General features: G+C 39.3%; 1 protein-coding gene across 1 annotated transcript in view; it reads left to right on the top strand.

Annotated features, from left to right (window-relative positions):
- The window catches only part of SLC6A3 (solute carrier family 6 member 3), a 66,631-nt gene extending 41,763 nt beyond the window's left edge, over nucleotides 1-24,868 (top strand). Inside the window, exons 9-14 of the mRNA XM_089674882.1 lie at nucleotides 2,990-3,118; nucleotides 11,618-11,717; nucleotides 15,538-15,638; nucleotides 19,547-19,714; nucleotides 19,810-19,881; nucleotides 24,570-24,868. Coding sequence (XP_089531008.1) covers nucleotides 2,990-3,118; nucleotides 11,618-11,717; nucleotides 15,538-15,638; nucleotides 19,547-19,714; nucleotides 19,810-19,881; nucleotides 24,570-24,593 — 594 coding nt within the window. The 3' untranslated portion in view covers nucleotides 24,594-24,868. The remainder of the gene's footprint in view (nucleotides 1-2,989; nucleotides 3,119-11,617; nucleotides 11,718-15,537; nucleotides 15,639-19,546; nucleotides 19,715-19,809; nucleotides 19,882-24,569) is intronic.
- The last annotated feature ends 1,287 nt before the right edge of the window (nucleotides 24,869-26,155 follow it).

Consider the following 26,155-nt stretch of genomic DNA (forward strand, 5'->3'; position numbering starts at 1 on the left):
TTTTTATATTTTGCTAAACAAACTAAAAAAGACTGAAATATTTGAAAAAAAAAAGTTTTTTCTTAATTTCTGTTATAAAATTTTGTAAATAAGTAATTTTTCTTCTTCACTGGTGTGCGCTAATGAAGCTGCAGTGATGGGCACTGATAGGTAGCACGTTGTGCACTGATAGGTGGCACAAATGAGGAGGCACTGGTAGGTGGCACTGATGGACATTGACAGGCATCACTGATGGGCACTGAAAAGCAGCTCTCATATGTGGCACTGATAGGCGGGTTTGATGGACACTGATAGGTGGCACTGATAGGCGGCACTGATGGGCACTAATAGGTGGCACTGACGGACACTAATAGGTGGCACTGATGGGCACTGATAGGTGGCACTGGCAGGCACTGAAAGGCAACACTGACTGGCACTGATAGGTGGCACTGACTGGCACTGATAGGTGGCATTGATGTGCACTGTTAGGCACTGATATGTGGCATTGATGGGCACTGATATGTGGCATTGATGGGCACTTGCATGTGGCATTTATGGGCACTGACAGGTGGCACTGATGGCGCTACACTGATCATCAGGGCACTGATCAGTGTAAATGTCCCCTCTGAAGAATGCCGATTACCGGGTCTCCTCTCCACACGAGCTGTCAGCGGAAGGAGAGAACTGCCAATAACTGGCATTTCCTATTTACATGTGATCAGCTGTGATTTGACACAGCTGATCACATGACAGAGCCAATGTCATGGGCTCTTTACAGTGATTGGTGATCCGCTGTGTCCCATCACCGATTGCCGCTGCGCGCCCCCGAGGGCGCGCATGTGCAGTTAGACTGGGAGGAGGTCGTATGACATCCTTCCAGAATGAGGGAACCTTCGCCCTCCCATCATTACCTTATATGGCGGGTGGGAGGCGGTTAAACAGAACATCAGAATGGGGAAGAAAGGGGATTTAAGTAACTTTGAATGTGGCATGGATGGAGCCAGATGGACTGGTCAGAGTATTGCAAAAGCTGCTGATCTACTGAGATTTTCATGCACAACCATCTCTAGGGTTTACAGAGAATGGTCCGAAAAAGAGAAAATATCCAGTGAGCGGCAGTTGCGTGGACGAAAATGCCTTGTTGATGTCAGAGGAGAGTGGGCAGACTTCGAGATGATTACAAAGGCAACAGTAACTCAAATAACCATTCCTTTCAACTAAGGTATGCAGAATACCATCTCTAAATGCACAACACATCAAACCTTGAAGCAGATGGGCTACAGCAGCAGAAGACCATACCGGATGCCACTCCTTTCAGCTAAGAACAAGAAAAGGAGGCTACAATTTGCACAGACTCACCAAAAGTGGACAATAGAAGATTGCAAAAAATGTGGCCTGGTCTGATGAGTCTCAATTCCAGCTGCGACATTCAGACGGTAGGGTCAGAATTTGTCGTAAACAACATGAAAGCATGGCTCTATCCTGCCTTGTATTAACGGTGCAAGCTGGCGGTGGTGGTATAATGTGTGGGGGGATATTTTCTTGGCACACTTTGGGCCCCTTAGTACCAATTTAGCATCGTTTAGACACCACGACCTACCTGAATATTGTTGCTCACCATGTCCATGACTACAGTGTACTTATCTTCTGATGGTTGCTTCCAGAAGGATATTGCGAAATGTCGCAAAGCTCAAATAATCTCAAACTGGTTTCTTGAACATGACAGTGAGTTCACTGTACTCCAATGGCCTCCACAGTCACCAGATCTCAATTCAATAAAGCACTTTTGGGATGTGGTGGAATGGGAGATTCGCATCATGGATGTGCACCGACAGGTCTGCAGCAACTGTGTGATGCTATCATGTCAATATGGACCAAAATCTCTGATGAATGTTTCCAACACCTTGTTGAATCTATGCCATGAAGAATTAAGGCAGTTCTGAAGGCAAAATGGTGTCCAACCCAGTACTAGCAAGGTGTACCTAATGAAGTGGTGAGCATATGGTGTTTGGATAGTGGGGACTACCTGACCATAGGTTAAACCCTAACATTCATACATAAACACAGCACAAGCTTATAGGGGGAATTCTGATCCTGTTATCTGGTGCACATATAGAGGACTTGGACTTAAAAGAACAACAGAGAAGGCTTTGTACAAACACATGGATTCAGTTCCTGGTGGCCTGCTGATTAATGGGTAAAATAATATTTTTAATGATTTGTTTTGATTTAGGTGTTTATCATGTGTAGCCCTCTTTTGGTGGTGGTGGGGGTATGAGAAATGACCCTTCTGAAAGAGGATAGTGCACTAAACCTGTAGGTTAATAGGAGAGCCAGAATCTTTGCTAAGTGGTAGAGTGGGTTTGGTTAATAAAATTGCCTCCACCCAGGGCAGAACCTCTCTGGGCAGAACCTCTCTGGACAGAGGGTACTCTCTTCCTTGGAAATTAACCAGTAATTTAATCAACGTAATTGAGAGCAGAGGAACTACTGCAACCCACATACTGTATAACATAAACCATAACTATATAGACATTTACACACAGAGAACGCTCGGTCCTGCCCTCCGCTCTTTCATTGGCTCACTGGCTGTGATTGACAGCAGCAGGAGCCAATGACCAATACAGAAAAAAAATAGAATTATAGGAAATATGTTTATACAGCTACATATATATGCACATATGCATGTCCATAACTGACCAACAGTGTGTAAATGGAAAATGCCATTAGACTCTATCTAAACCAGGTGTAAATTACATTTTAAGACCCAGATGTGTACGTTTTTGTAAATTTTGTGCACCAACCCAAAGGTTGTTTGAAAAATATAGGTTGATTTTTCTCATGCATTTGAGATATGGAAGAAGGATAATTTTTTTTTATAAAATTGGTAGCTTCTTTGTTTGAATACTTTTTAAGCTGATGAGCAGCAGTGGGTAATATTTTAGTTAGTTTAATTTAAAGAGCTTTTCATTGGAGTAGACTGAGTTTATTCCTTTTTATTTTATTACAGATGGGAGGAATGGAGTCGGTAATCACTGGCCTGATTGATGAATTTAAATTTCTGCATAGACATCGGGAGCTCTTTACACTCTTCATTGTGCTGTGTACTTTCTTCATATCTCTCTCCTGTGTAACCAACGTATGTTATTTGTGTGTTTCGTCTGAGTATGGATAAAAAAAGTAAAAAAAACAAAACAATTGGTATATATTGGTATCAATACATTGGTATCAATAAAAAATGGCAGTACTCAAAAGTAGTTTGTAGAGTTTCTTCAGACTTTGATGATTAGTTATAAATATTTTCTGAAAAAACTTTAAACAAATTTATTCCATTAAAACAAATAAAATATATGAGCCTATTTGTGGCAATATATTCCCTTACTAAATTCCATTGCAATTCAGAATGCATGGCAGTGCACTGCAACACAAATATACTTGTCCCTGGCTACAATGCAAAAATATGAATCCAGCCCTTAGACTGTAAATTATTCAATTTTTTTTAATCCTCATGTTAATCTGTAATAATAGTAATAATATTAGTAATAATTAGTAATTAGTAATAATATTTTATTTGTATCCTACATGTGGAAACAAGGTAATCTTGTGAGTTGTTGCATTGTCTTAGTTATATCTAATGCATATTTAGTGATGTCCATCCTAATTTCAGCTGGCCAAGTTATTGACATACTGCCTAGGTATAAGACTGCCATTTATAAAATCATTTGAGACCGTGTGTCATAAACAAAAACTTCCCAAACCATAATTTTAAGGAAAACAACAACCAAACTACAAATCTACAATGATTAGAACAATGATTAAGCACATTTTAAAAACACTCTTGACAAAATTGATAGGTGTTCCTTTTTCATCTCTGCTCATGTAATAGAAGCAACAATATCAGCAACATTGTTGGAGGCTATAAAATACAGGATACAGGACTGATTTATAAAAAACTGAGGAATTGCCTATAGGGTCGAATAAGATGTTTTCTTTTATTTTCTAACTAGCAGTAAAAAAGGCACCACTGGAATATAATTTTCTTTTCTTAAAAACACATCAAAAACCTTGTGAAGTTGTGTACCTATCTGAGACCCAAGCGCTCAGTATATGTGACAATATATGTGCTTTGGGTTCCCATCAGTAAAGAATTCTCTACCTCTTATATTATTTAAGCAAAGATATTTTCTTTATCGTACATCATGGGACACCGAGCAGGCTATGCATGACTATGTGGGTTATAGGCCACCTATTGGTTGGCCAGTGTCCATTCACCTATCAGAGAGGAGGTCCTCCCCTATATAACCCCTCCTACACAGGAAGTACTTCAGTTTTTTTGCCAGTGTCTGTAAGGTGGATGGTCACTGAAAGAGTTGCTGTGCTCTTGTAGCATACTGTACCTGAAGGCCCAGAACGGTCCCATTAGAGAATCAGGGACTTTAATTGGATCCATTCGGAAAGCTGTAACCCAAAATGGATGGTACCCGAGCCTCACTGGATAAGGAGAAGAATCCTTTGCCTGTAATGCAGCCTTATGGCACTGGACCCCACGCAGATGGAGCCCTATGCAGTTTAAAATCTGACCAAGGCGCTTTCCAATGGGGTGCTATACTGGTCCAAGTCAGAGGCCCCTCAGTATGGGGACTGGGTCCTTGAAGGTCTGTATGACAATGCCCCTTGTGATGGGGGAAGGTTGGTGCCTGGTGGAAGTCAGGAACCTGCAGTGGGACTGGTAAGATATCTCCTTTTTTTTCTCTTTGTAAGAGAAACAACAAAGCTCTAAATTGGAGGGAAAAGGAAAGGTGTTGTTGACCGCGTTTCTACCAGGGGGAGTGCTCTCAAATGTTCCCAGGATGTGTTTGCTTATTTGTCTTCAGTCACTAAAGGGAGTACAGCTGGCCATTGGCTGTAGGGCGCATGCATGCGCACTCTGCAGGTGCACATGCGCAGTAGCGGTCGGAAGTGGAAGTCAGCCATATTTGTGTATCCGGAGGCCAGGACACGCGTAGGCTGCTGCTGCTGAGGAATTTCCAGTGGCCGGGACACAGAGCGGGCTATTCACTGGGGCACGTGAGTACTCCCCTGAGGTCAAAGCGTTGGCCAGTCAGTCAGGAGCTGTCTGTGGTGGCTCATAAGGTCGGCAATTGTATTGAGTGTTTTTCTTTAGCACACTACTTGCATAGCTGTATCTTGTGATCTGTATTTACTAGTGGAGGTGCACAGGTTTTTAAGCTATCTGAAGCAATGTCATCCAGAAAGCAGAGTGCGGGAGAGGCAGCAGGAAAGGGCACTAATGTACTACCACCAGGTCCATGAGGAACCTAGCCGAAGATCCGCTATAATATCCTCTCCTGAGAGGCCAGAAGTGACTTGGCAGTCTGAGCTGCTGTGTCTATCTGGCATTGTGGCTACTACTAGGGCATCTACTTCGGCATATGTAACCAAGGATGATCTTGCTTCAGCTTTAGCGGGGTTAGAAGATATGATCACTGGGATGATTGGATCGGTTTCTCAGGGGTCTAAGAATTGGGAAAGATCCCTGTCGCTAGAACCACCAATCTTGGAGCAGGAATGGGTGGAACCTGAGGATGAGGAATAACTGGAGGAAGGTCAAGCAGTAGAATCTCTGTCTGAGTCACAGCCTGAGGAGAAGCAGGTGGCCTCTGCCTCCCAGTCTCAGAGATTTTCAGTTCAGGACCTCACTGACATGGTGTGGTTTGGCTTCAGGCTACCTCTGATAGAAATCTCTAAGGTTACTTATTCTTCTCTGGGCTCTTTGAAGCCTCCACAGAGTACTCAGGCCTTTCCGATGCATCCTCTTCTGGAGCAAATTATGTATGCTGACTGGAATCACCCAGACAGGCTTTTTGTTTCACCAAAGAGGTTTTCTTTCTTGTACCCCATGGACGAAAAGTTTTTTAAGAAGTGAGGTTTGCCTGTGGTGGATGCAGCTGTTTCATCCCTGAATGAAACTTTAACATGTCCTGTGGATAATTTCCAGGTTTTCAAGGAAACAGTAGATAAGCTGGAATCTCTCCTTAAGGCCTCCTTCTCTTTGGTAGGTTCTGCCACACAGCCAGCTCTGGCAGCTATTGGCATTTGCCAGAGTCTTTCTGACCATGGCAAGCAACAGCTTGGAAGGCCATCGGTACAGGGGGAATGCTTGGCCGAAGATTTGGAGGATGTTCCACGTACTTTGTGTTTCATGGTTGATGATCTTAAGGAATAAATTCATCAAATGTTTTGCTTCACCCTCTTATCAGTGCACATACACAGGGCTTTTTGGCTGAAGAGTTGGTTGGCAGAACTGCCATAAAAATAATTGTTGGCAGGTTTTCCTTTTCATGGGGAACGGCTGTTTGGGGAAGACTTTGACAAATATATCCAAAAGATTTCAGGGCAAAGGAGTTCTCTTCTACTCTTTAAAAGGAAATCCAAGCGCCCTTCTTTAATGGTGTTAGGGGCTTTGGTTGCTGGCCCCTCATCTACCAGGCAGTCATTTTGCCACACACAGGTCCCAACATCCAGAGGTAGATCTCAGAATCAAATCCAAAGGAGGCCCTGGGTGCAAAAGTCATCCAAGACTGATCCAAAGTCAACCTTCTTATGAAGGGGCGCCCTCACTTCGGGTGGGGGGAAGGCTTTAAAATTTTGTGGCTGCATGGAGGGCTGTAATTCAAGACAATTGGGTCATTTCCACGATTTCTCTGAGGTACAAACTAGAATTTTGGGTCTTTCCCCCTCCCCGGTTTCTAATGTCAAATGTACCTATAAATCCAGAGAAAATAAGAGCTTTATTTCATTAGATTGCCTATTGTCTCAAGGAGTGATCACGGAAGTTCCAGCGGGTGAAATGTTTCAGGGGTTTTATTCGAACCTGTTTACAGTCCCAAAACCAAATGGGTATGTAAGGCCCATTTTGGACCTCAAGGGGGTAAATCAGTTTCTAAATATCCAGTCTTTTCGTATGAAATCGGTTCGGTCAGTAGTAGCCTCCCTACAGGAGGCAGATTTTTTAGCATCCATAGACATCAAGGACGCATACCTACATGTACCGATATTCATTCCTCACCAAATATTTCTGTAGTTTGCAGTAGGGGCTCAGCATTTCGAGTTTTATAGCACTACCGTTTGGGCTGGCCACGACTCCCAGCGTCTTCACAAAATTTCATGCTCCGGTGTTGGGGCTACTCAGAACTAAGAGGGTATTTGTCACAGGTTATATAGATGATCTCTTGCTCAGAAGTCAGTGGGTCCTAAATCTGAAGCTGGATGTGCTCCTTACAATGCAGATCCTGGACAGCTGGGCTGGGTGCTCAAATTTAAGAAGTTGGCCCTGAACCCAGTGTAGAGCATGGAGTATTTGGGGATGGTCTTAGACGCAGTTCAGGCAAAGATATTTCTGCGTCCAGGGAAACATTACTCCCTGAGAAACAAAATTTGCAGTTTTGAGGCCAAGAGGTATGCTTAATTTTGCCTCTGTATGAAGTATGAGGTTGCTAGGGAAGATGGTGTCCTCAGTAGAGGCTATTCCCTATGCCCAATTCCACTCCAGACCACTGCAAAGGTGCATTCTGTCTGTTTGGAACAAGAAAATTCTGGCCCTGGATTACTGCATATCTTTGTCTCTAGAGGTACTGGGAAGCCTGAATTGGTGGTTGATGACTCACAATTTGGAGAGAGGAAGATCCTTTTGGCCAGTGGTGTGGCAGTTGGTAACCACCCATGCCAGCCTTTCAGGTTGGGGGGCCATTCTGGAGGAAGCCACAGTTCAAGGAACATGATTTCCACGGGAAAAGGGTCTACCCATGAATGTCCTGGAACTTCGAGCAGTGAGGCTATCTCTGAGGTATTGGACATCCAGGCTTCAGGGTTGGCCTGTAAGGATTCATTCCGACAATGCCACAGCAGTGGCATACATCAATCACCAGGGTGGTACCAGGAGTCGAGGTGCTCAGAAGGAGGTGAACTACATTCTGACATGGGTAGAGAGATATGTTCCAAGTCTGTCAGCAGTGTTCATTCCAGGCATGGGAAGCAGATTATCTCAGTTGCCAGCAGTTGATTCAAGGGGAATAGGCTTTACATCCCAATGTTTTCAAGGGAATCTGCCAGCGATGCGGTTGCCTGGACGTATATCTGTTGGCATCCAGGTTCAACAATAAGGTCGATCTTTTTGTGTCCAGGGTAAGGGACCCTCGAGCGGCAGGGGTGGATGCCTTAGTGATTCCTTAGTGACTCCAGTTTTCAGTGATTCTATGCCTTTCTTCCGATATAGCTGCTGCCGTGTCTCTTACACAGGATTCGGGAGGAGTCTATTCCGGTGATACTGATTGCTCCGGCCTGGCCCAGGAGGGTTTGGTACGTGGACATAGTGAAGATGCCAGTGGATGGGCCGTTGTCCCTGCCGTGTCAGCCAGACTGGTTGTCTCAATGTCCTATATTGCACCAAGCTTTATGATCACTAAACTTGATGGCGTGGCTATTGAAACCCAGATCCTTAAGGATAGGGGAGTGTCGGATTCTGTCATCCCTATCACGTTGGGTGCTAGAAAAGTAATTTTTAGGAACATTTATTATAGAACCTGGAGGGCTTACATTTCCTGGTGTGAGGTTCACAAATGGCACCCACGAAAGTATGTGATTGGTAGGATTCTGTTGTTTCTTCAAACAGGGTGGCAGAAGAATTTGGCTATTGGTTCCATTAGGGACCAGGTTTCAGCATTAGCTATTTTTTTTCCAGAGGCCCATTGCGTCTCACTCTTTGCTCCACACTTTTTTTCCAGAGGCCCATTGCATCTCACTCTTTGCTCCACACTTTTTTACAAGGAGAGATGCGTATTGCTTCTCCTATCAGGTTGCCTTTGTGTCCTTGGGACCTGAATTTGGTTTTGGAGGTTTTGCAAAAGCCACTATTTAAACCTATTGGAGAGATTCCACTGGTCCTGTTGATTCATAAGCTGTTGTTTCTAGTGGTAATCACTTCTGTGAGAAGGGTGCCAGAGCTGGCAGCTCTTTCTTGCAGAGAACCATTTCTGGTTTTGCAACATGATAAAGTGCTGTTGCGACCTCAACTGACTTTTTTTTTTACCAAAGGTGGTTTCTAGTTTTGATTTCATTGGGCAGCACAGTGGCTAAATGCTTAGCACTTCCATCTGGCAGTACTCAGGTCGTTGGTTCAAATCCCAGCCACGGCACCTCCTGCCTGGAGTTTGCATGTTCTCCCTGTGCCTGCGTGGGTTTCCTCCGCGTACTCCAGTTTTCCGCCCACATTCCAAAGATATGCTGGTAGGTGAATTGGATCCTGTCTAAATTCTGCCTAGTATGTGTATGTATGAATGTAAGCTAGGGACCTTAGATTGTAAACCCCTTGAGGGTTAGGGACTGTATGTACAGTCTGTATGGACTGAATGTACAATATATATGTAAAGCGCTGCGTAAAATTGACGGCGCTATATAAGTACCTGAAATAAATAGTAATCAGGACATTGTTCTGCCTTCATTGTCTTTCCTAGGCATCAGTCAGCAAGAGAAAGATCTCTGCATACCTTGGATGTGGTATGCACTGTAAGGGTCTTCTTGAAAGTGACAGCACGGGTCAGGAGGTCAAATGCTCTGTTTGTGCTGCCAGAGGGGCCTAGGAAGGGGCACGCAGCATCCAAGGCGACTATTTCACATTGGATCCACCAACTGATCATTCAAGCCTATGGCTCACCCTTTCGGGGAAGGCGCACTCTACCAGGAGTGTGGGGGCATCTTGGGCAATCCGCCTTCAGGCATCAGTGGCTCAGGTTTGCAAGACCGCTACTTGGTCTTTGGTTCACACATTCACAAGGTTCTACCAGGTGGATGTCAGAGCTACAGAGGATTCTGCCTTTGGCTGCAGTGTTTTACGAGTGGCTGAGTAGGTCCTGAGGGATTATGGATGTTGGCTATCATGGTTTTCCCCTCCCCTTTTTTATTGCTTTGGGACATCCGACATAGTCATGAATAGCCTGCTTTTGTGTCCCGTGATGTACAATAATGAAAAATTTATTTTTTTACATACTTACAGTACCTGTAAAATTAATTTCTTGGAGTACATCACGGGACACAGAGGTCCCGCCCCTCTTTCTGGAATTTCATTGCTTGCTACAAAAACTGAAGTACATCCTGTGTAGGAGGCGTTATATAGAGGAGGACCTCCTCTATGATTGGTCGGCTAGTGTCCATTCACCTATAGGTAGCCTATAGCCCACATAGTCATGAATAGTCTGCTCTGTGTCCAGTGATGTACTCCAAGAAATAGATGTTATATGTAAGTATGTAAAAAAAAAATCCAGTTATTACCATTTGACTTGTTAAAGTGTACTTAAATGTTTCTGTACTTTGAAAAACAATTCACATAATAATATAAAGTATTCATAGTATATTTTGGTATAATATATTCTAAATTAGCTTGTATGATTTGTCCTATTTTTATTTTCAAAAAAAATAAAAAAAAGGACAAAAATTAAAAACACTGAAAATCTACTTCACACCGAATGCAAATGTGGCTAGTTGTAATTTTGGGCTTATCTTAAAGCATTTAGACAGGCTTGAAAATTTCTGATTGCTTTGTATAATTGGGGGGGGGGGGTTTGCAAATAAATCAAACAAATTAAAAGCATTCACAATTATGATTTATATTTGAAAGAGTTAGCAATATAGGTGAAGTATATTAAGGAAACAACTCCCAAATGATAGGAACATTTCTATCACCCTACAAAATGTGATGCAATTTAAATGTGCATAAATGATAGTGGTAATAAACCCCAAAGCAAAAAAAATATTATATTGCAGGTTGTCAATGCTGGTGGTTGCAATAGGTTTCTTTCTTTATGTTTTTTTTCCCTTACCTTGACCTGTTTATCCAACCAGTAACAAATTTCCTGTCTTAGGGTGGCTCCTCTATCTATGGAGGAGCAATGGAGTCACCCTTGGATAACAGCACTGTTTGAAGAGCATAGTGTTAGATGGACTTGTAGATCTAGATGAGCTTTACATAAGTGACTATCAAATTAAAGCCTAACTCCAGCTAACACTGTTTAACTTACAGTAATAGTTTTGTTTACTTTTTGAATACAGTTTTTAACTAAATGGATAAAAGCTGACTTACATACAGTAAACATCCCTGTCAGTGTTAAATGGTTTGTCTCAACTCTCTACCTTCCATTTTTGTTTTATAGCTTGTTGTGTTAAAGAGAGTTTAAAAATAACAGCAGGATCAACAGAAAAAAAACATTACAGGGGGACAAGCAAGACTGATTTGCAAATGCTAGTAACAGACTGCATCATGTATTTCATTTTAATATTGTCTTTAGTATCACTTTAATCTTTAAGACAAGTATTTGTCACTAGAAGGAAAAGAAACCTGTACCCTATGCATACCATACAATTTTTTTAAAGTTTGGAATAGGTAGAGCCTATTACTGTTCCACCTGACCAAGTAAACCATGAGTTCCTTACTAATGTACTAAAGATTGGGACAGCATAAACCACCAAAGAAAGCAATTAATAACTTCTGTAAAACTTCATATTTGGCCTTCCCTGTTTAATGCACGTTTGCTGTCTATACAAATATAAGTCCTAATTTTTTTTTCTGTTTTGTAATATTTTCCAGGGTGGAATCTATGTTTTTACACTACTTGACCATTTTGCTGCAGGTACATCTATTCTTTTTGGAGTTCTCTTTGAAGCTATTGGAATTGCATGGTTTTATGGTAAGAAATACATTTACTGGCAGAATATTCTGTAATATATTTTTAGGTGAATTGTGGTATGTAGAATAATGACTTTGAAAATAAAAATATGTTAGAAAGCAGCAGGTAAAATAAATAAAACACAACATTACAAAAAACGTAAACCAACTTTTTAACAGATTTTACATGAAGTATAAAATGTAATCCTCTCTTCTGTCTCAGGAAAGCTATTGTAACTAAATTAATACAAGGCATACCCTGTAAGTGGTATGTTGAATGTGAAATGTTTGGTTCCCAGTATGGAATGCTGCAAGAATCAAGACTTTACTGCATTATTACCTGTAGGGATTAAAGACCAGTATAATTTTTATATAAACTGGAGAGTCATTCATATCCAATTCAGAGCTCACACTTGTATACCCTTTACATTTACTTTTACTTTTCTACCTTTGGTTTGTGTATTTGGAGATAGGATTACCCACAATAAGAAAGTAATAAATACAATGCAGTCCATGCAATCTATAAACAAAAAATAAATTAACAAGACTAAAAAAAGAACACTTTCTCCTACTTTGATTGGTATTAGTTTTAAGCAGTATATGTTTGTTGTGGTTTTGAAGTAGAATACCAGGGTAAAGAGGACCTGTCATGATTTATTGTTATCGCAAGGGATGTTTACATTTGTTGCGATACAGTCAGGGACAGTGTAAAAATAAAAAAGACATGAAATAAATAATAATTAAAGTATTACCCCCACCCCGTGCTCATGCACAGTGGCGAAAGCATAAATAGGTCAGGCCAATATATGTAAACGGTGTTTGCACCACACACGTGACGTATCACACTAGTCTTTCTCTGTAACTCTAAACTGGTAACCTCTAAAGGCTTTTAAAGCATGACCTATGGAGATTTTTAAGTATCATAGTTTAGCGCCATTGTACGAGCATGCACAATTTTAAAGCATGACATGTTAGGTATCTATTTGATATCATCTTTTACATTTTCGCAAACAATTGGGTTATATATTGTGTTTTTTTACTTCTTTAAAGTGTGTTTTTTCCCCTAAAAAAATTGTGTTTGAAAAACCACTGCGCAAATACCATGTGACATATAAAAAATTGCAACAATTGCCATTTTATTTTCTAGAGTCTCTGCTAAAAAATATATACAGTATAATGTTAAGGGGGGTCTAAGAAATTTTCTAGCATAGCAAAAAATACAGATTTTTTCTTGTAAACAAAAAGTCCTTAAGTAGTTAAAAGAAATAAGTACTACTGTAGATAAAAAGTAAAAACTATTCTACAGTTTTTCCTGCATCTAATGATACTAAAATTTAATTTCTGGTATACAGCATTACACAGTTGTTTACTAGTGCAAATGCTTTTTCTAGTTTTTTATGACACTTTGCAAATTAAAACAGAATAAAAAAAAAAAAAATAGGAGTGGATTTACCCAGTACCAGGCTGTATTTCCACTACAGGGAAGATAGGGAGGTGGTTAAAGAATCAAAATAGAGAATATTAGCAGAAAAATAATGATTAACAGTAGAAGGGGTTGGAGTAGCTAGAGCTGGTTAGGGTAAGTGAGGGTTAAGGAAGGGTTGAAAAATGTACATATTATGCAAATTAAAGGCCATTTCTTTAAATTGTATATAAAATAAACTGTATAAATACAATGTAACAAAAATGTTGCACTTTATTTCTGGTTGATGTTTCTAAACAGTTTACATAGTTTAAAAGTTCAGTTATTCACTGAAATAGTTAGCAAGTACTTGCCTCATTTTGACAGCCAATAATTGCTGATGAGTAGCAGGGGGAGCAGCAACAGGGACAGAGGGACAAGGTGTGTTACGCATGCCCTGTGTATGTTTTTTCGGTGTATATGCCCAAGGTATGCAAAGTAATATATAACCATATAAATATATAACTGCAAAGCCAAGCCATCATTTACTAAGATGTAGAAAATTATGGCAGCTTCCTACTGAAAATTAAGTAATTGGGCTTAATAGGGATAACCAAAATGTTTTGGAGTCAGTTGGGATACAGAAATTTAAGTGGTTTTTTGGTGGTTTTTAAGGGTACAGTGAATTTAAATGTTTCCTAAGGGTTGTGTAAGCTCCTTAAAATTTGATCCTTGACCTGTCTGTATGCCAAAAATATCCCCTCATTAGCTGTGTTCCTGATGTTAGATATGGAGGAACAAAGAAACCCAAACCAATGTGATGTTTTATTTATTTTTTAAACTGTTATTAATTTTAACTGAGAATTATCTCCTTTAACCTCTTTCTGTCTGCCCTATAGCAGGAATACTGCTACAGGGCAGCACAGGAGCACAAAATCATGTATATATCCACGCCTCCATTCGCGGCCTTGGCTGTCAATCACCAGGTCCCGGCTGGTGATTACTCGCCGACACCAGGTGATTCCCGAGTATTACTGACGGGGGATAGGGTTGTATGTAAACAATACAGTTCTCTCCCCTGTCAGCTCCTGTATGGTTCTGCATAGCAGAGCCATGCAAAGCAGTGTGTTTACAGTTGAAAACACACACACAGCATACTGTAAAACAACACATAGCACACAGTTAGCCTTTTGATTGCCCCACATGTTAACCCCTTCCTGCCCAGCGCCATTAGTACAGTGTCAGTGCTTTTTTTTAGCACTGATCACTGTATTGGTGTCACTGGGGATGATAGCGACACCAAGTCAGTTTCCCTCAGTGTCAGAATGCCCACTGCAGTCCTGCTATATGTAAAAAAGTAAAAAAAAAATTCCAGTATATATACCGCCATTTATAAACACTATAACTTTCACGCAAACCAATTAATTTACAGGCATTGGGATTTTCTTTCAGCAAAGACATGTAGCAGAATACATTTGACCTAAATTTATGATGAAATTAGATTTTTAATTTTTTTTTACTGGATAAGTTTTGTAGCAATAAAGTAACAAATATTGTTTTTTTTCTCAAAATTGTGTCTTTTTTTGTGTATAGCTAAAAAAATTAAAAAAATTCACAGGTGAATAAATACCACCAAAAGAAAGCTCTATTTGTGAGGGAAAAAGGACATAAATTTCATTTGGGTGCAGAGTTGTAGGACCGCAATTGTCATTTAAAATAATGTATTGCAAAAAATGGCCTGGTCAGGAATGGGGTAAATGGTTAAAAGTATTCCTTTCTAGGTGAACATCAAATGCACTTGGTAATAAATACAGTGGCAGATATCACTGACATTCATTATAAAAGCCATATGATCCCCATATCAATGACTGAATTTGCCTTTACCAAAGGTTTGTGTAAATTGTCCTCAAAATTTGACATCTGGACTTCTAAGGTGAAGTTTTCCTAGAAAGAAAATATGGCAATTGCATGATATTGCAGTAGCTGTCAGTGCCATGGCTTGATGTTTTACCATGTCACTGACTGCTTAGTGTGGTCAGTTTTAATAGGAAATCAGGGGGACTGGCAGGAACACCAGGGATGTCACACAAAGGAAGCTATAGAAAGAGGATACTTTTTCATAGAAGTACAAAGTACAGCCCATACTTATCAGGGATATGAAATGTTGGGATCACATATTCTTTACTTCACTCCTCATCAATGGAGAATGTAATGCTTTCCAATATTATTTATTCTCAGATGCATAGCATTTAAAAAAAAAGTCAGCAGTGGTGGTCCTTCATATTTCACCCATCAAAGGTTGATAATGAAAATGGGACTTGGCACCAATGTTGTTGAATAGAAAAGTGATCATAGGTCTGGTATATGCACTTGATGTTTTGCTGATGATTTTCTTTTAATAATATATGTACTTACCTATAGCTTTCTTTACTGTAACCAGGTGTAGGTCGCTTCAGTGATGATATAGAGGAGATGATTGGGAAACGACCAGGATTGTACTGGAGACTTTGCTGGAAGTTTGTCAGTCCTTGTTTCCTCCTGGTAGGTTTTATAAGACATGCTTATAGTTGAAAAACCCTAGGTCAGATTGTTCTTCCTTTTGAATTTCCTTGACATTTTCCTTGCAGTGATTTGAAGTGACCCTCTGTCACAGTTACTTAGCACTCATGATCCAGCGCTGGCACCTCCTCACTATTGCATGGCTCTGGACACCTCCGGGTTTTATCAGTGTCAGAGTGTCACATGATGCATTTGCATACGGGATCCACTATTTAAACTCAAGTGGGATGCTTTGTACCCACTCAAGCAAAGTGTGTGTATGTTTCCCTGAACTACTGAAGACTATGTTCCTCAGAACTCCATAGCTTGTGAACACCTCAGTAATAGTGTCTGCAACCAGCTGAACCCACAGCTAGGCCACTACTGTGCCCACAGCCAAGTCAGTGTTGCATTTAAAGCATAATCCCTACTGCATCTGCAGCAAGCCCCCAAAGCATTCACAACTATGTCTGCATCTGCATCCAAGCCAGCTTCCATAGCCAAGTATCCATTGTCCACACCCCCTTCACCCCAGTTCTGCACAGCCAAAGGCTACCAGCTCCCCAGTGCCCAATACATCTCACAAGCTTCAGTACCTTGTTACCTTTGCAAAGATCCCATTAAGTCAAACACTTGCAGTAGTTGATTACAGGATCCCTGGTTCCAAGACCACTAATGCCAATTAAAATAACAAAACACTAACCTGACTGGTTGGTTACCTAACTTAAATTAAAGTGATTGTAAAGTTTTTTTTTAAAATAACAAACATGTTATACTTATCCGCTCTGTGCAATGGTTTTGCACAGAGCAGCCTTGGTTCTCTTCTTCTGTGGTCCCCTGCCAGTGCTCATGGTTCCTCCCCTCTGCCAAATGTCTCCATAGCAAGGAGCTTGCTAGGAGGCGCTCATGTGTGCTCAGTCCCGATCCCTGCTCTGAGTATCCATTCACAGAGATTGTGGCTAAGCTCCCCCCCCTTCCACCCTGCTCCCCTCTCACTGGCTATGTTCTAATTCAAATAAGTGGAACGAAACACTTATTATTTTTTTCACCCAACAGAGTTTATGACCCACTTTTTCTGCTCATTGTGAATTATGTTCCGCAGAGCATTCTTTTTGGCCATGGTACAATTTGGTTACCAAACTAAAATACAGTACACCAATATACTCACAATTGTTGAGCGATAGAAGATCTCTAATTCTTTCTCCCCTGGACCATTTTTCCTAAGTAATCTCAAAAAGTATAATTGTTACAGAATTTTTTTTAATAATAGCGTGTACATTTTTCCAACCAAAAATAAATTCTCAGAGAACCTCTCTACACAATCATGTTGATGAAAAGATGAGCTATTGCGGTCCTATATTTTCTAAAATCTACAATTAGCTCAATTGTTTAACCCGTGTTAAAGTTTAAATTATTTGCTACACACCCCTCTACAGTACTGTCTTGCCAACCTCTGCTCTATAAGACACCTCATAATGCAACCTAACAACTGTAGTATCATCAGCACATTTACTAATGATATGGTACAATAGTACTGAGTACAATCATCAATATATAGAGCATAAAGGGGGTTGCTCAACACACAGCCCTGCAGATATCCAATACATAACTGTTGCTCAGAAGAGGAATACATTATGCATTATGCTTATCATTTATTACTCTTTATTTGTAAAATTGCACTTAGATATTTCCCTTCTTTGTTAAAGTCTTACTAAACCCACAACAGTAAAATCAGTCTGTATATGCAGTAAAACATGCTTGTTATACTCACTGTGGAACCTAAGAGGTTACTCCTCTGCATTGTGTAAAAAGACTTTTTGATCTTGTCTTCTCTGATCATCCCCTTCTTCTGTACCCAATCCATCTGTTGATAGTACAGAGCTCTAGGAGTCACTCTGCACATGCTCAGTTTAGTGTGTATGGCTAGAGAGGTTTTTTTTTCTTTGGGAGGGTGCATGTGATCAGCACAGGGCCAATCAGCACTGTCCAGAAAGAGGGCCAGGGGTTATGTGGCCTCATAGGACAGTCAGAGAAGAATGAAAACTCCTCCTGAAAGCTTTAACCAGTGCTCAGCTGGACACTAATAGAAGTCACAAGACTGCTATATATTGCTGAGGAGAAAAGGTACTTAGTAGTCCATACAGGTATATACTAAAATAATTGCATTTCCATGTTGTGTGTGCTGTGGGAGACCAAAAATAGTGAATGCAGGGTCCTGGGTTTAGTAACACTTTAATGCTAATGTGCAAAGAAATGATATAGTATAACTATTTGCTCTTATTCATTCCAGTCTAAAGAAGTTTTATTTGTACATTTCCTGATCCCTACAAATGTCAGTAGGGGTTCGCCGCCACTCTGATACCTTTTTTCTATTGAACATAGCTTGTAGTTTCAGATTTCACTAACGTGTTTTTATGACCCAACTATTCAGATATAATTATCTAAATAAGTCTATTTGTTGAGCAATCTGCATCTTCTTTAATGTAACTTTTTTTTGGGGGTGGTGCTGCGGAGAGGGCACATTGCATGGTTTTGCAATGAGGAGCTTAATTTGGTTGCTGACTAATATGAAGGATATGGTGGGTAAATATGTAGCTCAGCATGAAGAGGGAGGGAAATCACCCAGCCTGGAAGAAGGATAGGAAAACACATGGGGCAGGCATATGTATAGGAAAGGAGAGAATGGACACAAATACTGCTTAGGGAAGGGGAAAACTGAGCACATAGGTTAACCAAAGTGAAAAGACAGAGGGCAGTCACAAAGATCGCTAGAGGGGTGGGAGGGCAGAAGCAAAGATCAAGAATAGTGAAGGGGGGGTGAGCGCATAGGGTGACAATGGATGCTTTTGGGTACATGGAGATCAAAGGTTATCTGGGAAGTTATGGGAAGCCCAAAGAATGACATTAGAGGGAAGAAATTTGAGTGTGAACTCAATGGGCTGAGGGTGCACTGGATAGAGGGGATGGAAGTTGCGTGCATTGGACTGGAGGTGTTAGTTATAGAGGACTGAAGTCAGTAGTGTTGGAAAACTAACAGAGAATGACTTTTGTAGGTTGTACATTTTACAAGAGGAGATTGGGTAGAATGAAGGCCACACTGAAGTTATAGTAGATAGTGGTGTTGATTCCTAATTGTGTAAATGGTCTGTGTATCTACATATTATAGTACTAAATAACTAATTAGACAAAATAGACTATTTTCCCATGTACTTTAGTGTTTTAATTAATTCAAATGTATTACAGGTTTAAACAAAATGACTCACAAACCTCTGACTTTACACAACTAGTAAGTTATGGCAGCATGAACTTAAAAGTGATTTCCATCTGCTCCACATCTTTGTGACCTTACTTCATATATGATAGCTTCACTTTTAACTTGATATAGCCTACAGCATATCTCAATGTCTTTATAAAATACTACCTGTACACACTTGTTGCTAATAGCTTTTTGCTGATATATATACTGTGTGTATATATATATATATATATGTATATAGACTTCCATAATAATGTGGATCTATTCTTCAGCATGTGTCACGTGATATGCATACATACAGATTTTTGTTCACAAATCTTTTTACCAACAGGATATGGCATTAATATACTGTTTTATATGATTTTTTGCTAAAGTGTGTAACAATGTGTATGGAAAATGTTGTTGTGAATTTCTTTCCTTTTCAGATTCATAATTGGTATCACAATTTGTAGGGGATCTGGAAAGACAAATACAAAATTACACTAACTCATAGTAGCCAACTATAGCTGACATTGTACTGATGATGTTATTTTATGAAATTTCATTTGCTGTCATTTGTTATTTTCTTTAGATATTATGGAATATTAATTCCTACAGATATAGTAAAACAATATTTCTATAAGAATGCATATTTAATGTCATATTTTTCTTTTAGTTTGTGGTCGTTGTTAGTATTGTTACATATAGATCCCCAAAATATGGAAACTACACATTCCCGGAATGGGCAAATGTTATTGGCTGGTTAATTGCCCTATCATCTATGGCCTTGGTACCCATTTATGCTATCTATAAATTTTGTACAATTCCTGGATCCTTTCGTGAGGTGTGTATAACATAATTTATTATACTGAAACTGTATTTTAACACTACTGTAGATTTATAGATTTTACATAAATAATTGTGACTTTTAAATTTCAGAAAATTGCATATGCAATAACCCCTGAAAAAGATTATGACCTGATAGAAAGTGGAGAAGTACGCCACCTTACTGTAAGCCTCTTACTGTACATCATATTACCAGTGCAACGTTCTCCTAAATACATGTATATGCATTGACTTGTTTTCTTAGGTCTCTGCTTCAGTTTTAAAATAAAATCTAGATGTTGAATACCTTGCCTGTGTCACAGCACTCGAGCCAACTAAGAGAGTCCTGGCAGACTATGTAGCACAAATAACTGACTCCTGGACACTGCAATCTGAAAGAGACCTTTGAAAACCAGGAAAACTTAATGGGGTTTAGGAAATCACCTCTCCATAAAAAGAAGAGGTCAAGATGTCTGCATCCTCTCAAGTGATGCATTTTTTTTCTGTATCACATTTCTTGGAGTGTCAATCTCCTGGGGCTCATTCTTTTATTTTCACACCACTACTGTATCCTACAGAAATGTGGATAACATAAGGGGAAAATAGTGAGTAGTACCAGGGGTACAGTAGATTGACCCTTCCAGAAGTATTTGTTGCCTGGAGGACTTTGGAGAAAAGCGTGAACTGGCAAAGATTAGTTTTTCTTGTCTTTTTTTTACATGTAAAAAGGTTTGACTAATTATTTTTTTCACAACAGGATAGTTTTAGTAATAACATCTAGTAATATTTTTTTATAGCTTTTAATATGACAGAAAAGTTTGCTCAGTGAGATTACGATATTAATTATCTGATTATCTGGGTTTTGTGCACATTTAGAAATATACATTATATTGCCAAACTGTCTTCTCAAAAAGTAACTTTTTTGTTTACATATGCTCCCCCTTTAGTAAGTAATTATGCCATTTATGGTTTGCTAACATTAATATTACAAAATGTTTTCAAGGACAACAATTAATGTAACACATGATAAGTTGAAGAAGAAAGAATAAATGAAAGCATAGTTTTGTTTGGTTTGTCATTAGACTTACTTTGCTATTCAGTGACCCAGTGGAGCATGCTAATGATAGTTCTAACAATATAATTAAGAAAGCATGCTACTGCCGGCCACATGCCTAATCAGGACATTCACCCTATTATTGCCTTCATTGTAATGCCACATTTAATAGCCTAACTAACATTGCACATGGGGAGCTGCTCAGCATGCATTCAGTATATTGAGAAACATTGTAAAAGTTTTGAGAAAAAACATTATATGCCATTTTGTGTGTTTGCTAGCCATTGTAAATACAGTGACGGCAAACATTATAAGTTATATAATCAGTAAACAGTAGATATGATAACTATGAATGCCAAATATAAGAAAAAAATGAGTATAGTATGTATAGATAGGGCAAGCATTTTGTGTAGGTCTTGTTGTAAATAATATATTTGTATATACTGTACAGTGGTGGACACAGTCTGCAAATGGTACTACTATATGTGAGAATGATTTTTAATCAAAGTTTAAGTAGTTCAATTTGTCTACTATTTATAGATACATAGATGCAGATATAGAGTAGCCTTTGTGTCCTGAACTCCATCATGGTTCATAACAAACAATTGAGATGAGACAGAAAACACCTCCCCACTTACCATACAAATTGCATTAAGAGGAAACGCATCAAGCATTCTGCATGCCTCTGTGTTATTTAGGCACTTTGGGGTTGAATGACCAAATGCAAAACAGACTGTTCACAATGCAAGGGAAGTTCACAATTTTCCTTAGACCTTAGTGAACGAGTTAAACTTCTGCTGACTTCCATCATTCAATCATGTGCAAGCGAAAATCCTGTTTTTTTCCACTTTATTTGCATGTAAAATTTCAACACAAGCTCTGTTCCTTTGCAAAATGAGTAGCTTATTTGCCTTTAGTAAATCAACCCCTTTCTGTCTACATTCGCTAGCTCCAGCAGTGGCTTTACCTCCTGGGCAAACTTCTGAAATATGCTGGCATAATGCATGTTGGTGGCTTATGCAGGCCATAGATGGGTTGAAAACCGGCCTTTTTTTTAACAAGAAAAGCGAAAAATCGGTTGTTCAATAGGCCGACGTTACCACCAATGGTAAAAAAAATCTGCCGATTTTTGTCCCGTCTACGGCCAGCATTTAATTACTTCTGTCCCTGCAGAGAGCTCCGCTATTATATTTGACATTAAAGAGTATAGCAGTTGCAACATTGTATCTATTTGTATCCATTTCGGATACAGATGTTTTATTTGGATACAAATAGATACATTGTTGCAACCACAATACTTTTTCATGTCAAATATAATAGCGGACTGGAACTCTTCTTCTTTTTCTTCCTCTTCTTCTTCTACTTCTTCTTCTACTTCTTCTTTTTCTTGCAGGTCACGGCTCATGCGCAGGTTTTTTTATCGGTAAAAAGATTGGCCGATTTGCCCATCATTGCCGCGAAAATCGGCCGATCAGCAAAATCGGCCGATTTTTTTCCAACTTTACCGATCAAAAAAAGTGCCAAAATACAGAAAAATGGCTCACCAATTAACCCATTAACGGTGCGAAAATTGGCCGATTTTTTTTTTCGCCCGAAAAATCAGCCGATTTTTGACCCATCTATGGCCTGCCTTAGAGTCTCCAAAGGAAGTGTATGTGACAATACAGGAGCATAAATGGGAGATAGGGAGAAAGCACTAATCTTCTATAACAGGAGGCACCTAAACAAGGACTTCTAAATCAAGGTCATCAAATATTAATAAAAGCTGCAGATAAAACATATTAACCTTTCTTCTGAAACTACTTTAACCCCTTTCCCCAAAAGGATGTACCTGTATTTCCTCTGGTTGAAGGAGTTATACTGGGTCCATTGCTGTAGCTGCAAGTCATGACCTCATTTCTTTTTTACACCTGGCTGTGCTGAAAAATGTAAAAGCAATTAGAGCTGCTAAAAACCTGCTGGATTGCTTTTACATGCAATGAAAGCAGGTTCTTCCCCCCTCCCGCTGCCTTCTGATGCTCACCAGGGCATGTTAGGTATCTATTTACTCAGTATAACATCAACTTTTATATTTTACCAAACAATTGGGTATTGTATTGTATTTTTTGCCCATCAACATTCACTCAATTGTATTTTTTCTAAAACCACTGCTCAAATACCGTGTGACATAAAAAAATTGCAACATCCACCATTTTATTCTCCAGAGTCACTGCTTAAAAAATATATATATAATGTTTAAGGGTCCTAAGTAATTTCCTAGCAAAAATATATATATATTTTTACATGTAGGAGAGAAGTGTCAAAATAGACCCATGTTAAAGTGGTTAACATACAAAAAATCTTATATGACATTTTAGTGATTGGTTTTACATGTAATTTAAAGCGGTATTAAACCGCGGCCTTTTAAGAAAAATAAAAAACCTGCAAGACAATGGCATAATGTGCTAGCATGCATCAAATGTGAAACTTACCTTACAATAAAGCCCTCCAGTGGCATACTGTCACCGCTGACAGGACTTCCATCTTCACCCTGCCCCTCTTCCAGGTTCATGGGTTCTGGAGGCTTGAATGCCGCGATGATGTCACTCCCTCATATGTGCCGGTGCTTCTTTACAAGTAATTATCTCCTAAATGGTGCACGTTTAAGAGATATTTACAGTACCTACAGGTAAGCCTTATTATAGGCTTAACTGTAGGTACAAGTGAAAAAAACTTTACTACCACTTTAAGTCATTGTGAAGAATGTCTGCTGTTCTTCATTTTCCCTAGAAGTTATTTAGCAATGCTTAGGTCTTCATGGTAGCAAAATTAGGTCCCAGCATCCATCCTACTGTCCATCTAGTATAAATAGGGTCCTACGTTCCAGAGGGCCCATGTGCAGCCACATAGGATGTAAAAATAATGTGTCTACCCTCGTATATATATATATAAATTATTGAACAGAGGTATGTTTTGTGGCAGCACAGTGGCTAAATGGTTAGCACTTCCACCTGGCAGTATGAGGGTTATTGGTTCCAATCCCAACCATGGCACCGCCTGCCTAGAGCTTCCCTGTGCCTGGGTGGGTTTCCTCCAGGTGCTCTGGTTCCTCCCACACTCCAAAGACATGCTGGTAGGTTAATTGTATCCTGTCTAAATTGGACCTAGTATGTGTATGTATGAATGTGAGTTAGAGATTTTAGATTGTACTCCCCTTGAGGGTTAGGGACTGATGTGAATGTCCAAATATATATATAAAGTGCTGTGTAAAATTGACAATACTATATAAGTACCTGTAATAAATATTACTAAATACTAAAATAGGATAATAGATATTTAAATACTTGATTTCCACATCATCTCCACAGAAGGGAGATGGCTAGAAAGGATTCTAGACATTGCAAATACTACAATTACTCACAGGTTTTTAATATTTCTCAGGGCTCCGGGGATCAAATCTCTGAAAATGAATTTTCAGTTCCAGCCACCTAACTGTTAAGGGTTGGCAGTGGTTACAGTCCATGGCAGTAGGTAGACAAAGTAGTGATAGTAGGATTTTGTGAGCAGAAACCCAGAGAGATGCATCACTTGCTCATCTCTGTGGGCTAGCTCTTCCCATCTTGCATCGGATGTCATTATATAAAATTACAGACTGTGTCCCTTTTCTCTTTAGTGTCATCAGATGTATAAATGTCATTATATGCCAAGGGACAATGTGAAAATGTGACTGAAGTAATACTGAAAATGCAGAAATTTTGAAACTTTTATAGAATATTATTAGCTCCATGTTTGCTCTACTGTATCAACTTTATCGACATAATTCCATTATTTTTATTTTCAGCTCCATCATTGGCTTAGCGTATAGGAAGATCTGAAAAGTTAAAGGAAGACATTCAAGTCAAGTAGGAAGAAAAAGCTAATCTTTACTATATTCAGAACCTGAGTGGTGGATTTGTTTAACACACATTAGAATGATTTTCCTTTTCAGAATATCTTCAGAATATAGTTGGGAATACAAGTGTCATGGCTGCCCTTGTATGGTGTTATTCTGTTTTCTCTTCCTTATTTTTAATTTTTTTGTTAAGTTGTTAATGGAAGCAATCATGTTTCCTATTGTACATTCTAGCACCTTATGCCATGGTAAAGTATAAATGGAACTTTTCAGTAAGCTGTACAGTTAACTGGTCAACTTTAAATTATGCCATTGATAAAAAAAACAAATGAGCGTAAGATCAGAGGCAGAGGTTCTTGCTAGCCAGCTATTAAGAAATCTTTAATGTACATTATAATGTAATTTCAATGTGCTAATGACTGTTCAATGATATAGATATAAAATGGAGATATGTTTTATTTTATCAAGAGTATGTGATACTGTTTGAATGTAAGGGGCAGTATGCCCTACATATATTTTCAGTAACAGTGCTACAAAAATGCAGGGGTGAATTAACTGGACTAAAGTGGTGCTGTCAAATTCAAACAAGCATTTATTTGTAAAGCAAGTTTGTCTGTTTTTGTTTTACAGTGTCTTCAATCCACATTCTTGAAAAGCTTAAGACACTGCAGTCTTCTTAATTAAGGAGGCTACAGTTTTTATCCTATCCACTGTCACCCTAACCCAGCCTTTCTCAACCTTTTCAACGCAGAGGAACCCTTGAAATAACTTTCTGGTCTCAGGGAACCCCTGCATAAAATTACTATGTCTAAAACTCATGAAACAATAGTGTGATGGTCAGTGGGAAGAATGCTCCTAACACTTGTGTCATTGGGAAGAATTACCTCTTACAGATAGCTAAAAAGATCATTGGTATCAGTAGAAATGTATCTGAGAATCAGAAATTGATCATTGCTCAAGGAACCCCTAGCAACCTCTGGAGGAACCCTAGGGTTCCACAGAACCCTTATTGAGAAACCCTGCCCTAGTCATTTATATTGGTCAGATAATAATGACAAGGATAGTTAGAATTCTGCTAATATAGAATGATTTTCACATGATACATGCAGCATTTTTTATGACTCAGCACACCACAAGGTATAGTAGTGCATTGTGTTGTGGTGTGCTGCAACACATGTACATTGGAATGCAATTCAAAATAAAGTGCACCGCAACTCAAAAGTGTGATTCGGGCCTGATATTTTAACTATTGAGGCCTGAGGTTTAAACTATTTTTTCAAAAGTAAAAAACTGTTGCTGTAGCCACTTAAAATTATCCTATAGGTTGTAATTAAAAAAACAAAGCAAACATGTTATACTTACCTGCTCTGTGCAATGGTTTTTTAGGGGATGCCCTAAGCTGCCTGTGCGTGGTGCCACCTGTATGATGTGCTTAAAGCAAAGAGTAGATTTCCAAAAAGGTTTTTAAAAAATGCCATTTAAATTGCAGATAAATAACAGCCCCTGGCCACTTCAATCTCTTTGTAAGTGGCTGA

The sequence above is a fragment of the Staurois parvus genome, unplaced genomic scaffold, assembly GCF_062004578.1.
Source record: "Staurois parvus isolate SC_StPar_1 unplaced genomic scaffold, SC_StPar_1.0 ptg000153l, whole genome shotgun sequence".
In the NCBI taxonomy this organism is placed as follows: Eukaryota; Metazoa; Chordata; class Amphibia; order Anura; family Ranidae; genus Staurois; species Staurois parvus.